Raw genomic sequence first — 15,662 nt, forward strand, 5'->3', positions numbered from 1 at the left:
ATTTTTTAATTTTGACACAATTGGGTATTTTTAAAAAAATTTTTTTTATTTTTATTGGAAAGCTGACATTTTTTCCAAAAAAAAACATATATATGTAATGATCCACTAAAAAACGTGCATTAGCTCAACAATTTTTTTCACTTTTTACTATATGTATAGGTCAAAATGCATTTTATTAAATATCGTATCTATTTTTTTAATTACAAAAAAGAAAAATATATATATTTGGCCGATTTTAAAACCCAGTAAACAAAAACTAATTGAAATAAATTAAAAAGAATTCACAAAGAGTTTCAATGAATCCCGCTTTGTGACAAATACGAATTGGAGCTATGTTGCAATTTTCCTGAATTCGTCAAACTGTATTGAACTTCCAAACCTTCTATTCATACTAATTCAATGGACAAGTTTTGGGGCCTTTAATTTTTTTTATTCGTCAGGACGAATTTAATGCATGCCTTGGTCATTTCTTACGAATACGAATTCGTTTGCACAATTTCAGGCAAATTGAATCGAATTCGATCGAATATACAAAGAGCTTGAATGAATCCCGCTTTCTACCAAAAGTCTTTATTCATTTTAATCCGTTTGAATTATTTTTTTTTACTGGGAAGGTCAACTAAACTTCCATGTGTATATACATAATTGTTTATTTATTTTTATTTGTAATTAACTCAGAATTACAGTCGAAGAGTTTCTAAGGTCTGTTGTATCTTTTTGAAGGCGTCAAGACTACCAAAATCAAATGGAGAGACGTAAGTTGTGATAAAGTGATGAAATTTTTAGATTAGAAATAAAAATATCAAAGTGTCAAATTTTTATGCTTTAACTTTTTTATTAAAACGATAAAATAATTCAATAAAATCATTTACAGTAACGGCTCTATAATTTTCATTCTATTATTTATAGGTGATATTGAAGCGGAACCTCAAGAAGATCCTGTGTTAGTCGATGAGCAGATTATGGAAAGGAATAACAATGTCCCCGGTTAGATAACAATTTTATGAATATTTTGGGATGGATTTTTGCTTTAGAAAAATTTACTTTTTTCAAGTATAATAAATAATTTGTTCTAAAATAAATATAGTGAGGTCTTGATCTAATTCCATAAACTTTTATGACAATTCAAGTGAATTGATTGAAATTGTAGGGGAAATTGGAAACAGAGAGTTTCTTATTTTCACCAAGAAAATAAACAACCGCTTTTCGCCATTGTTTCAAATTAGCTTATCATTTCAGAAGAATTTAAAAACTTTGGGGTAATAAAAAAAAATTAATTCAAGTTAGCAGATCCAATATGTATAGGCGTCCTTCATGCATTTTCACTGTGGAATATTATGTATAACTATTATAATTAAAGAAGCGGGAGTATAAATATAGAGACAAGCACTTTTTTCTAAGCAATTTTACATTTGTTTAGCTAATTTAAGTTACAATTTTTTTTTGAATTGCTTTTTTAATCAAATTTAAAAATCCAAAAAGAATTTTTAAAATATCATGAATTAATATTTTTTCCATCCATTTAAAAATAAAGTTCAAAATTGCAGGTTGACTAACTTTACGCGGTTTGCAGGTTCGAAATGCGAATCCATTGATATAAATTATAACCTGTCGCCACGCCGGTTCATTTATTGAAAATTAGAGACTTAGAATTGGGGAAAACAACTCTGGTGGCGAGAAATTATAAAGGCGATCTTTATTATTTATTTTAATTTTGAGCGCCTGGCTGCTCCTCTAATATTTATAAGAAAATACAAGCCATATTTAGAATTTAGAATTTAGATTAGAATATTTATAATAAGTAATTTTGCCGACTAGGTGTAGGAACGGGTAGTGACTTTTGTTAAATAAATAAACACTTAACTTTTACACACATAACTCACATTTATTCTATATATTTAAAACTTTGAGAAACAATTAACATTTGAAAGAAAACAGACTTGCTAAGAGTCGGAGAGCGAACGAATATCAAGTGAGAAAACAAAGTGAATTTATTATTATGGCGAATAAATATTCTAACTCACCATTATTCCACAATTTTATTATTTCTTATTTTTCCTTATTTCAATTTAGGACCTCGATAAATTTGTTGAGATAATTTTATAAATTTTGATAATTCAAAGTATAATTTCCAGAATCTCTTAATTTTGTCTGTCCACCCACCGTGACGTTAAAAACGTGAAGAACGAGCGCCTAGCGGCAGCTCGTTCGTTACAACTCGTTGGATACAATTTTGAGTGGCTGTAATCCTGTCGATAAAATCTAATTCTAATCAACCTATGTAAGACGGGTTGCAGCCACCTTAGGCGTCGATCTAATATTATTTACGAAACAGCAACTAATCTTGGACTGGCCTTTCTTTGAGCTTCGGAGTAGTGCAAAATAAATAAAATAAATAACAAATATAATCATTTGTTGCAAGGAATATTGTTCCTTGTTTTTACGTTGCTCATCTGACTTAAACGCCCTCAAGTTGTGTTCCGAGTCCTTTTCACTCCGAGACCAAGGACTTATTAGTGATTGGTTAGACTCGCGCTATTGAAAGCTGCGTCCAACGAGCTTAAACAAAACAATAAAATTAAGGCAGAAATTATTCTTAATTAACATTGTTGCTAGGATGCGCTCTCGAACTCTTTGACAGTCAAATTATAGTATTTTGACATTAAGTGTGTATTCTTTATTTACATTATTTATAATTACCCCTTTCATAGTTTAACAATATTATTAGTAATAAAAAGGGGGCTTCACGTCCACATCACGGTCGAGGAATTTGAGAGATGTAAAATCTACAGCGTTACAACACCCCCTCCCAGACCGAAGTTGTGGGGTGAAGTCAGAATACCAACTCGCCAACTGAATCTCAAATTTTTAATACTTTATGAACCAAATTAGCGTTCGCTGTCAGAGTCGAGAGCAATCCCGTTTATGACTATTCATAAATAATAATAATAAGAGAAATTGAAAATATATAAAGTAAAGCAACATAAACAAGCATAGTAAGGAAGTAAATGAGGTAGCTTATATGAATATTATGTAGTAAATGAAACACATATTACAATGAGGTCATTTATTAGCACCAGTTGTTCTTATTGTGTACAAAATGAAATGGTTCTTGAAAGTGGTACACATAAAGTAAAGAAAACAAAATTATCCTTATTACTTCGTTATAAATAAAATTTTAGAAAATAGGGATTTTAACTAAAACAAAAGAATTTTCAATAGTAAAATAAAGTGGGAATTTCTTTGAAAATAATAAGAAAACAAAGTTAAATTGTGATAGAAATAAGGTAGAAAAGGAGGAGTCATTCTGACTTCCTTTGGAAAATAAAAAAATAAAATTTTCATTTAGGTTGAGAAGAGAAAAGAAGAGAATGAAATCATTCGGCTTGGAGTTCGTGCCAAGGAATGCTTTCGTGGGACGTTCTCCAACGACGAATCAACTTTTCCTCCTTTACTAGCCTGTCCCAGGCTATTGCGGCCTCTCTTTTCTCCCTAACCTGGCGCCCTGCGCGGCAGCCTCGTTTTCTAGGTCGTGGTAAAGGGGGTGGCACTTCCGGACGTGCTTCCTCTTGGTCTTCGGGCTCCTCTGGCTCACTGTCGGCCCTAGGTTGGTTTGGGTTTACTGACCCGCGCAGAAGATGATATTGCCCCCAGTAATTAAGGATGGGCATGTCAGGGTTGCCGACGTAGAAAATGTCGGGAAAAGGACCGAAGATAATGTGTGGGTAGACCAACTTTAGTCTCCCATTCACCGGCATTACCTCTGGTTGATAGTGGTTAAAGTTTAAATTCTCCTGTGACACATAGAAGAGTTCGGTGTAGAATTAAGGTTCTAATCTAATCATTCGGAAGGATATATGGTCTCAGGTCTTTAGAGTGAAATGAAAGTGGTAAAATCTTTCCTTTGCCATCCGTCAGTTCGAAGACTGAGTCCGATAATTTTCTCGATATAATGAATACTTCCGGATTAAAAACCGGTAATAGTGACGCTGTCACTCCCTTTGCGGCGGAGGAGAGTGTTCTATCCCGTTGTAGAACTTTATCGTCGATTTCAAACGTATGTGGGCGGCGTCGCAAATTATAGTGATGCGCCTGTTTGGTCTGTGCCCTATCTAAGTGCAGCTTAACGAGATCGCGCACGGCTTCGATTTTTAGCATTCTCTCTTTCCAGGTGTCGACATTCCTAGAGAGGGGTGGCTGTTCTTTTTCGAGCGCGAGTTGTTCAAATACCGTTCCCGTTGGAAGTGGGTCTCGTCCCAGGTTTAAGAAGGCCGGAGAGGTCTTAATAGAGGAATGCTGCGCTGTATTGAAAGCGAAACGAAAGTCTGCTAGATATTCATCCCACTTCCGTTGTGTTGCCTTTATATATGAGCGCAACATTGCTTTCATTACTCTATTAACCCTCTCCACAGGGTTCGCCTGGGGTGATATTTTGGGGTTTTACTAGCACGTATTTTATAGGTTTTGCAGAGCTCTTCTACCGCTTTGTTGGAAAATTCGGTCCCATTGTCGGTAAATAAAAATGAGGGGCTTCCCCAACGATTGATGACGACATCTTTAAAGGCTTTGATGATAGCCGGACCTGTCGCTTTTCGAAGAGGTACTACTTCGATCCACCGGGTAAAGAAATCTTGAAATATTAAGATGTATTGATGTTGGGCGGACGAAGGAGTGTATGGGCCCATGATATCGGCGCCTACCATGAACCACGGCTGCTCGACTACGCAATGACCCATTTCGCCGATCGGCTTTTTTGCTTCCGTTTTACTAATCTGGCAGACATGGCAACTTTTTACGTATTTCGCGACGTCGCGGTACTAACCGGGCCAGTAATAACGAAGTGAGACGCGGTGAAACGTGCGGTCGACACCTTGGTGTCCAGCTTGAGGCTCATCATGTGCCTCGCTCATTACTTTATTATGAAATTCTTTGGGTAACACGAGTTTCCAGTCGTTCAAATCGGGGATAGTGAAATCAATAATTTTATTAGTTAGATGGTGGTATAGAAGATTATTCTCAATTTTCCAATTGGGAAAAGCGTGAGGGTGGCGCATGATGTCTGCCTTTCTTTTAAGGTACCACTCGTCGTTAGTGTCAACAATTGCAGAGACCGGTTCCGTTATTTCCGCGTCTTGGTCTAAACGTGAGAGGAAATCGGGTACAACATTTAACGAACCTTTTCGGTATTGTATATCGAAATCATATTTTGAGAGTTTTAAGGACCAGTTTGCTAGCCTACTGGTGGGATCCTTGAGGGATTTCAGCCACTTCAAGCTGTGGTGATCAGTCACAACTGTGAAGTGGTCTGCTTCCAAATATGCTCTAAATTTCTCGATTGCCCATACGACCGCTAGGCATTCTCGTTCGGTTGCCGAATAATTTCTCTCAGCCTTAGATAACGTGTGGCTGGCGTAAGATATAACGCGCTCGGAATCGTCCTGAATTTGTATTAGGACCGCGCCTAACCCGGATCCGCTCGCGTCTGTTTGCAGGGTGAAGGGTTTGGAGAAGTCAGGGCACGCTACTACCGGGGCAGAAGTCAATGCTTCTTTGATAGTTTTAAAAGCGGATTCCTGATCGCTCTCCCACTTCCACTGTTGCTTAGAGCGAAGCAGCAAGGTCAAAGGTTCTGCGACTGTTGACAGGTTCGGTATAAAGCGCCTATACCACGAGGCGAAGCCTAAGAATCTGCGCAGCTGACGCAAGTTTTGAGGTGAAGGGAAGTCTAGAACTGGAGCTAACTTAGCTGGGTCTATTTTGACGCCCTCATTGTTAACAATGAAACCTAAGTAACGTATCTCATTCCTAAAAAACATGCATTTGTCAGGGTTGATAGTAAGGCCTGCTTCTTTAATGCGCCTGAGAACTTCTTTTAACCATTTCATGTGGTCCTCAAAAGTTTGTGTTGCCACTATTACATCGTCCAAATACGAAAAGACAAAAGGTTCCATGTCAGGGCCTAAAATTTTTTCGATAAGGCGCTGGAAGGTCGCCGGAGAACCCGTAAGGCCGAAGGGCATTGTCTTATATTGAAAATGACCTCTTCCAGGCACAGAAAACGCTGTGACTTCTCTGCTTTGCAGTTCCAGCGGAACTTGATGGAATGCTAGCTCGAGATCTATCGAAGAAATATAATTGGCTTCTTGGAGGGTGTCTAGTATGTTAGACATTGATGGCAGTGTGTACGCATCCTTTTTAGAGACTTTATTGACGTCTCTATAGTCATTACAAAGTCTATAAGTGCCATTAGGTTTACGCACTATTACTATTCTTGAATTCCAACCGCTTTTGGAAGGTTCTATAATGTCGAGTGCAATTAACTTATCAATCAACTTGTTCATTTCTACCATGATAGCGGGGGAACGTCTAACGAACTTAGCTCTAATTGGAGGATGATCTCCAACGTCGATTTTATGTTCTAGTAAGTGTGTTCTACCTAAATTTTTGGAAGTCTTTGCATATAACGTTAAGAATTCTTCGACTAAATCAATTTGCTCACTCGTGAGTTCCTTTAGGGCTGAACAGTTTTCGCCTTCAGATCTCTCGGGTGAACAAAGTAGGTCGATTACTGGGGCGAACGTTTCGATATCGGGAATAATTCTGACCGTATTAGTACTACCGTCTAGTAGTAATTTGAATACTCGAATAGCGTCCATACCGAGAATGCACTCGTAATTAAAATCTTTTACTATCACAAAAGGAAGTTCTTTAATTACGGTTCCTATCTCACACGGTAGGTTAACTTGTCCTACTGTCGACTGGGAAGCGCCATTTGGGAAAACTATCGCTTTGATTTTGGATTGTGTTAAGTTCAGACCTAATTTTTCGGACAATTTTACGCCGTTTTCATTTAGTATAGATCTGGACGATCCGCTATCTATAAGTGCATTTAGTTCCGTATTCCCGATTTTTATTTTTACGAAGAATCGTTCGTTTAAATTACTAATGTTTAGAGCAGAGCAGTCTGAATCGATAAAAGGTAGTTCTGCTTGTACCCTTCCCCCTCCAGATTCTGGCGACCGCGAACAAAGGAGTTCATCCGACAAGGCCGAAGACGGAGGCGGGTCGGATAAACTATGCCCAGTGGGGACCTTGCTCACTGGGCACGTTTGCCGTTTCCCGGTTTCGATTTTGTTTGACATTGTGGTGTAGGGCACTCGGGAGTTTTCACTCCGAGTCTACCACATTTGTAGCAAAATGTTAGTTTTTCTTTTTCGCAATCAGAAGCAAGGTGACCGTGTGGACCAGGAATACCATGGCAGAGACAGTTGCGGCACAATAGTGCGCATGTGTCTACTGGTAGTGACGAAGTAGATTGTATAGCTGAAACGTTTGTTTCAGGTTTAGGGGCTGCTGTTTTACGCGCCTTATTCCCGTTTTTCTTCGGAGTATTTTCTTTTGATTTGTTTTTATTTTGCCTATCGGGATTTTTGTTTTGTAACGCGGCGCATTCAGTTTCAGCTGGGGGAGTTGTATTAGTTTGTGGAGTCTCACTAACAGCTGCAACTTTAGCGCTCGTCGTTTTATTTTCTCTGTAGGCAAATTCTGGCAAAAATGAAAATTCCGGTGTTGGTGGGGGCTTGTATTCTTTTATTGTCGCCCATTCTGCTTCCCATTCCTGGCCTATTCTAGCTAACCTATCGAAACTAAATACTTCGTTTCTTTTTATAACACGTTTAAATTCCGGTCGAAGTCCACGGTGTGCGTAGTCTAGTTGTTCGTCGAGCGGTATTCTTCGATGTAATTTATGGTATAACCCTTGTAAACAAGTCAAATAATCTTTGACTCGTTCTTTCGCGCCTTGCGTTCGCGTTCTTATCTGATCGCGTAGGCGATAGTCGAAATTTTCGTCACCGAAGCGCAATCGGAATGATTGTTTAAAATCGTACCAATTTTCCCATAATTCCCCTTGATCTCTACAATTTCTATACCAAATTAGGGCTATATCGGTGAGTAAGAGCGGCAGTGCGCTTATTATGTCTCTGTCCGAGAGTGGGGAAAAAATTCGGCATTCGTCGATTTTTGTCAAAAAGTTTTCTGCGCTAATATTTGTTGAGCCGTTGAATTTTATGTCCCAATGTCGAACTATTTTTCCGATATCGTACCTATTGCTTTTAGTGTAGGTTTGTTGAGGAGGGTTTTCGAGTTGGTTTGGTGTTGATAATTGATCCGGTTGTGGTTGTGGCGCTGTGTTTGGACGATGAAGGTGATCGCTAATATTTTCGTAAGGGTTAAGAACATCGTCGGTTGCGTTAAGAAAATAATTGTTGTGTTTAAAGCTTTGCTCGTTAGACGGTTTGCTAGGGTTTCCTAGTTGTTCGCAAGAGGGCGTGTTATCAACAGTCTCTTCCTGTATTTTGTAATAGTTACTTGAATGCGCTTGTGGCATATATAAGTTCGAATTACCGTGTAGGTGAGAACTGTAATTTTGATGAGTGTCCCGCGAATGATTAGCGAATGAAACCGAGGTATTAGGTGGTCGTGTATAAAGCGAGCCTGTTGTGACAGTTGTAGTGTTAGTCGTCGTAGTCACTGTACTTGTAGTGGTTGGTGTTACGAGCGAGCCGTCAACTGTTTGGTGCGCTTTATGAATCGTTGAAGAAAGATTGTTTACTGGTATTATGTCGCTGAGAGTACGGTCGTCGCGAGCTTGTTCTGGATAATAATAATCGCTTGTGTCCCATGGAACATTTGTATTACCTTCACGTTTGTGTAAAAATCGAATAATTCTGTCGCGAATTACTGGTAATAGTCCAGTAGGGTTTACGTAAAATTCCAGCGCAAGTCTGCGCAGATCAGTCTCATTAAGCGTAAATAACCAGATTAATCTATCTTGGAGATTCGACATTTTAAAATTTTATTAAACTCGAGGAAAAAAATAAAATTTTAATTTTTGATTATCAAGAAAATAAATATTTTATTAATTACTTAATCAACTTTCAATTCTATTGATCAATTAATAAATTAAATGAATTAATGAAGTTCACCAATTAATTTCATTCTCTTTTTAATATCGGTTATTATTTCAACTAATTATTATATTTATCCTTGAACAATAATTTCCCATTAAAGTGTGAGCAAAACAAAATTTTATTTAATTAAACAAAATTTAATAATAATATTTAATTTAATTGTTTAATTTAATTTTTATTAAATTCAATTATCAAATTTAATAATTTTTATTGGTTATTGTTTCAACCATTTTGTTCTTTGTATATTGGAAAAGAACAGAAGAACAAGTATTTAAGAACAAAATTTAATTTTTAATTATTGAAATGAAATGAAATTTCAACAATTTATTGGTTATTATTTTAACCGTTTTGTTCTTTGTATATTGGAAAAGAACAGAAAAACAATTAGTCAAAACAAAATTTAATTTTTGATTATTGAAATAAAATGTCACCTCAATAATTTTATTGGTTATTATTTCAACCGTTATTTACGAAATTAAATTCTATTTTTGATTTTTAAAACGAAATTTTGCTCTAATAATTTTTATTGGTCATTATATCAACCATTTCGTTTCTTGTTTAATTAAAGAAAACAGAAACTATTATTTACCTGTAAAATATAGATTTTATTAATTAAATTAATCAAGTTGTTGACATATTTAAACTTCATTAATTAACTCAATTAATCGATTGCATTAAATAGTGCAATATTTTATTAATGATAGTAAGAAATCATTAATAAGCTTCACGAGTATAGTTTTAAAGTGACGGATCGTTATTGATTTTCGACGTTGTATATAGCTTTGGTATAGCTGTATTCTTTCGTATGGGAGTGAGTGAGAAGTAACGCGGCTGTGGAGGGAGAGCGCGAACTAAAATGTCGGACTGTCCTCTGAGCTATGAACGTCGCTAAGTGGTCTACTGCGCTGCGCGGTAGATGTGACGTTTCAATATGGCTGGAACTACTTGCGTTCGCTCGTACGGATGTCGCGCTGTAGTGCGAGAGAGAAAGCATTCACTTGCGAAAGAGAGAAATTTTACATGCTTTTACCTGTTGCTAGATACACGGCGCGGTAATGGCGGGGGAGATGAGAGGAAATTTCATCGTTCCTCGTGCTTCTCACGCCGAGAAAATAACACCGGTACTTAAAACAACTATTTACAGGATTTTTACTGACGGGTGGCAGGAAGGAAAAATTCAGGGAGTCATATATAAAACAGTGATAAGTTTATTAACAAAAAGCAAATATGAGAGAGCAAAGCAATGATAGAAAATATAGCATGCTTGCTTGAATAATTGTGAGTGTGTATGTAATTTCCCTAAGTCACCACATTTTTGTTGGGCGCCATTTATAACCTGTCGCCACGCCGGTTCATTTATTGAAAATTAGAGACTTAGAATTGGGGAAAACAACTCTGGTGGCGAGAAATTATAAAGGCGATCTTTATTATTTATTTTAATTTTGAGCGCCTGGCTGCTCCTCTAATATTTATAAGAAAATACAAGCCATATTTAGAATTTAGAATTTAGATTAGAATATTTATAATAAGTAATTTTGCCGACTAGGTGTAGGAACGAGTAGTGACTTTTGTTAAATAAATAAACACTTAACTTTTACACACATAACTCACATTTATTCTATATATTTAAAACTTTGAGAAACAATTAACATTTGAAAGAAAACAGACTTGCTAAGAGTCGGAGAGCGAACGAATATCAAGTGAGAAAACAAAGTGAATTTATTATTATGGCGAATAAATATTCTAACTCACCATTATTCCACAATTTTATTATTTCTTATTTTTCCTTATTTCAATTTAGGACCTCGATAAATTTGTTGAGATAATTTTATAAATTTTGATAATTTAAAGTATAATTTCCAGAATCTCTTAATTTTGTCTGTCCACCCACCGTGACGTTAAAAACGTGAAGAACGAGCGCCTAGCGGCAGCTCGTTCGTTACAACTCGTTGGATACAATTTTGAGTGGCTGTAATCCTGTCGATAAAATCTAATTCTAATCAACCTATGTAAGACGGGTTGCAGCCACCTTAGGCGTCGATCTAATATTATTCACGAAACAGCAACTAATTTTGGACTGGCCTTTCTTTGAGCTTCGGAGTAGTGCAAAATAAATAAAATAAATAACAAATATAATCATTTGTTGCAAGGAATATTGTTCCTTGTTTTTACGTTGCTCATCTGACTTAAACGCCCTCAAGTTGTGTTCCGAGTCCTTTTCACTCCGAGACCAAGGACTTATTAGTGATTGGTTAGACTCGCGCTATTGAAAGCTGCGTCCAACGAGCTTAAACAAAACAATAAAATTAAGGCAGAAATTATTCTTAATTAACATTGTTGCTAGGATGCGCTCTCGAACTCTTTGACAGTCAAATTATAGTATTTTGACATTAAGTGTGTATTCTTTATTTACATTATTTATAATTACCCCTTTCATAGTTTAACAATATTATTAGTAATAAAAAGGGGGCTTCACGTCCACATCACGGTCGAGGAATTTGAGAGATGTAAAATCTACAGTGTTACAAAATTGAAGTAAATTAAAACGATTTCCGAAATTTCTTTTTCTTTACATATCTTGTTTTTCGTTTTATTTTCAATTGAAAAAAATTTTATTTATTAATAAATTGTTTAAAAAATTTTAATTGAAATTATTATGTTCAGAAATATTAAATGTAAGAAAAATTTAATAAATTTCCATAAATTTATTGGAGTTTTTCCATATTATTATCAATTTTTCGTGGTAGGTCAACCAGCAAACCTAAATTTCATTACGTCGATTTTACATCATTTTTAAAATTTGATGTAAAAATTTTATTTTTGCCAATTTAAATTATATAAGAGTCGAATTTGTAGCTTTTTAGGTCTTCTTTATGGTGGTATGTTCATATAACTTAATTTTTATTTTTTATGAGTTACGAGAAAAAAAGCTTAAGTGGGGCAACCTGCTAGTTTTTCCCCTAATAATCACATTTTTTTCAAAATTATTTGAATTATTTTTTTAAATACAAGACAACATACTGAAATAATGTTGCACATTGATTATCAACTTTTTATCTATTGGAAATTCTCTTGGTATATACTTCCAAACAATGTTCAATTGAAAAATTAATAATTGCTCAAAACCTCTTTTAAGTGATTGTGAGGTTTAAATATTAATATCATACCTACTTATAAAATATATAAATTTAGCATAAACTTCAACTGTTTCCAATTACCCTAAATGAACTTTTTAAGGATAAAGATATTAAGAATAACTAAATTTCTTTAACTTTCATACGAATTTTTCTTTTTAATGGTAACTGCTTGAAGACCTCCATGAAATCCAAGCGAGACTAGAAAGAAGACAACAGCATTATAATGAAATCCGAGATACATGGAAATATAAATGAATGACTAAATAATACATTATATAAATTATATTTAATAGAAATGTATTATCTAAAAATAAATAATAATAATAATAATAATAATAATAATAATAATAATAATAATAATAATAATAATAATAATAATAATAATAATAATAATAATAATAATGATGAAAAGGTGTCGAACCACACAACATTATTGAAGATGAAATTGATGTTGATGATCCATTACAAAATAATCAAGATGTTCAACTAGATCAGCAAGATCAAATAATTCCACAAGACCCTGCACTGCTGAGAGATCCCATTCTTCCTAGAGGTCTGGCACTCCCAAGAGGACCTATCATGGCGAGAAATCCTGTCGTGATGAGAGGACGTGCCAGAGAACGCCCGAGAGGTGCAGCGCGCCCTAGAGGTGCAGCACGTCCTAGAGGTGCAGGAAGAGCAAGGGTTGGTGGACGCCTTAGAAGTATAGGAAGAGCAAGAGGTGTTAAACAGTTTGAAAACCGAGAACTTCCCCTCATTGTGAATGAAGCCGTGAACGAAAATGATCATCAGGAAGTTTTGAGTATGAAAATTTACCTAGAATTTTGTCTCTAACGAATGAAAAAAGATAATGATAAAAACAAATTTTTCTTCTAAAAAAGAAATTTCAGTAAAGTAGTAATAAAAAATAATTTTTTCGAATATTTATTTTTTTCAGGTATTAAAAATTAACTTTAAATAAAATAAAACATGTTATGTGTTTTTATTATTATTTCATTCTTTGATTGTTGTGTATTTATTTTAAGATGATGCCATGCACATAGATGAAGCACCGGTAGACATAATTAATTTTTTTCGTCCTGAAGATCTGGTAGCTCCAAGGAGAGATATTATTGGTAATAAGATGACATAAATCCTAATTTAAGATCACGAAATCCCCTTCAGAATTGTATTTCAATGAGGATTAATACAAAATTGTAACAATCCTCATGAACGTCTGTAGACAAAACTCATAGTCGTATCAACCGCCACAGCACCGAAATTTTCCTAAATATTTATTAAATATTTACTTGCAATATTCGGCATATTTAACTGAAAAGTTTAGTGAAAGTTGTGTAAAGATTTAAATGTCCCAATTAAATAAATGTTTAGTGTGAACATTTTCTGAACATTTCAATAAAATCTTCGCCTAATTATAATTATAATTAAGCGAAAATTTTCAGGAAATGTTCACACTAAACATTTATTTAATCGGGACATTTAAATCTTTACACAACTTTCAATAAACATTGCAATTAAATATTCCGAATATTGCAAATAAGTATTTAATAAATTTTTAGGAAAGTTTTGGTGCTGTGGAGGAACTGTCCTGTGATTGAATTTTTAAATAATTTATTACTTTCTCAAAAAACTAAGCACTGTATGTGATTAACAAAATCATTTTTTTAAATCTTAATCTTTGTAGAATTGATATCCTAAATGTCAGTTTATAGAAAAGTATTAAATTACATATTTACAAAACATCAAATGAGAAAATATTTTTGTTACCTACACAGAAAGTATGTAATTTCAGGCACCTAATTCAGATGCAAAATAATAAGCGGATTAAGAGAAAGAGATATTATCAATTCAAATTATTAGAACGCATTATGCTTTTCTACAGAGTTTTCTGTTTTCACTATTTTAAAGAAATAATCGCTCATGCCCTCAATGACATACTTGCCATGCAGGTAGAACAACAAATTTTTACTCATGCGAGATTAAGGGACCTTGGGTGCAAAATTGTGTACCCTCGGTCCCTTAATATCGTCATTGTCGCAATCATCTATTTTGCGCCCTTGATACAAAAATTAATATTTTGTTTCTACTATTTAATGAAAACGCAGAGGAACAAGCGCAACAACCAGCAGAACAACAAGGAGAACAACCAGCAGAGCAACAAGCACGACAACCAACCAGATGTTGTATTTGTTTAGAAAATTTCCCCACATTCTTGTTTCTGCCATGTAGGCATTTATGCATGTGCAGCGAGTGTCACATCTTATTTACAGAAGAAGTATACCCAATTTGTCGACATATAATTCTCAACTCTGCTGAAGTTTTTGTTACTTAAGTTAAATCTTATGTTGTTAAATTTTGTTAATGTAGGTTATATTAAAAATTTGTATTCTTCTACAAAGTTATGTTGAAATTTAATTAAATTTGTGAAACATTGATTTTTATAACTTATAATCTTATATAACTAGAAATTTCGTTCATATAAATTAAATAATTGTTAGATTATATGTTACAAAAAAAGAAGTGTTATTTTAACACCTAAGGTGGTGTTAAAACAACACGCAACATTTTTAACCTACCCAGTGTAATTTTAACCTACTTTTGGTGTTAAGATAACACAACGAGTGTGTTCAAATTAATGCAAATTTTTAATGATCGTTAAAATAACATCATCTTGAAAACTACACGCAATAAATTTAACAATTTTTTTTGTGTATTGCGAGTATTCCGAGGCGTTTGTCCATCAAAGTATGTACTAATTAACCTTATTGATTATGAGCCAAAGTCTATCACTCGTTACAGCGATAATTTTATATATAAACAAATTATCCGTCTTCACAAGTTTTTTAGTTTTTAACCCTATTCTTAGGGATAAAAAAATTTTCATACTTTCGGCGCCGCTTGCAGGTTAGTATTAAAAAAATAATTATTTTACCAATCCATTCGAATTATATTCTACTTTTGAGCAAACAGTGATTACCATTTGCCATTTGCATTTAAAAAAACAATTACAATTGTATAGTGAGAAATTAATTTTAAATATATCCAATTAATAATTTAAAGAAGATGGAGCCAACGAAAAGTGCAAAGTAAGGAATATGTTGCTACTAAATTTAAGTTCCAACTCATAAAATGATGATGATATGCTGGACAAGACAAATGCTGAATCTACTTCGATTTGCAAATCAATTTCTTTGGATAATATAAATGTTAAATTTTTGTTCGACTATAGATCAAAAGACACCCGCTTTCTGCTCGGTTTTTTCAATGTCATACTTTACATGCGGTAAGGACAATAAATTTTATTCGCACCATGGACCTTTGTGGTGATTGTGTGCTGAGACGTTTTTGTACTTCTTTTATGTGAAAATAATTATTATTAGTTTTGAGGTTAAAAAAATTTTTTTTAAACATAAAAATCCCCAAAAAAGTAGTGTTAGATTATTTTAGAAGAGGTAAAAATACGCTAATTCTATGTCCACCAAGGAGTCTTGAAAATTGAAGAAAATAAAATTATTCAACAAACTAACAAGTTATTTACCCGGAATATTAAAAA

General features: G+C 34.3%; 1 protein-coding gene across 1 annotated transcript; it reads right to left on the minus strand.

The window, feature by feature from the left end:
* Positions 1-1,816: 1,816 nt before the first annotated feature.
* On the minus strand, positions 1,817-11,051 carry LOC122509565. Its single transcript, XM_043623731.1, has 2 exons — positions 10,725-11,051; positions 1,817-3,794 (listed from the first exon to the last, which is right to left on the minus strand). The coding sequence occupies exons 1-2, from the start codon at positions 10,725-10,727 to the stop codon at positions 3,378-3,380; spliced, it is 420 nt and encodes a 139-aa protein (XP_043479666.1). The 5' UTR covers positions 10,728-11,051; the 3' UTR covers positions 1,817-3,377.
* Between the last annotated feature and the right edge of the window lie 4,611 nt (positions 11,052-15,662).

The sequence above is a fragment of the Leptopilina heterotoma genome, unplaced genomic scaffold, assembly GCF_015476425.1.
Source record: "Leptopilina heterotoma isolate Lh14 unplaced genomic scaffold, ASM1547642v1 Lhet_608, whole genome shotgun sequence".
Taxonomy (NCBI): Eukaryota; Metazoa; Arthropoda; class Insecta; order Hymenoptera; family Figitidae; genus Leptopilina; species Leptopilina heterotoma.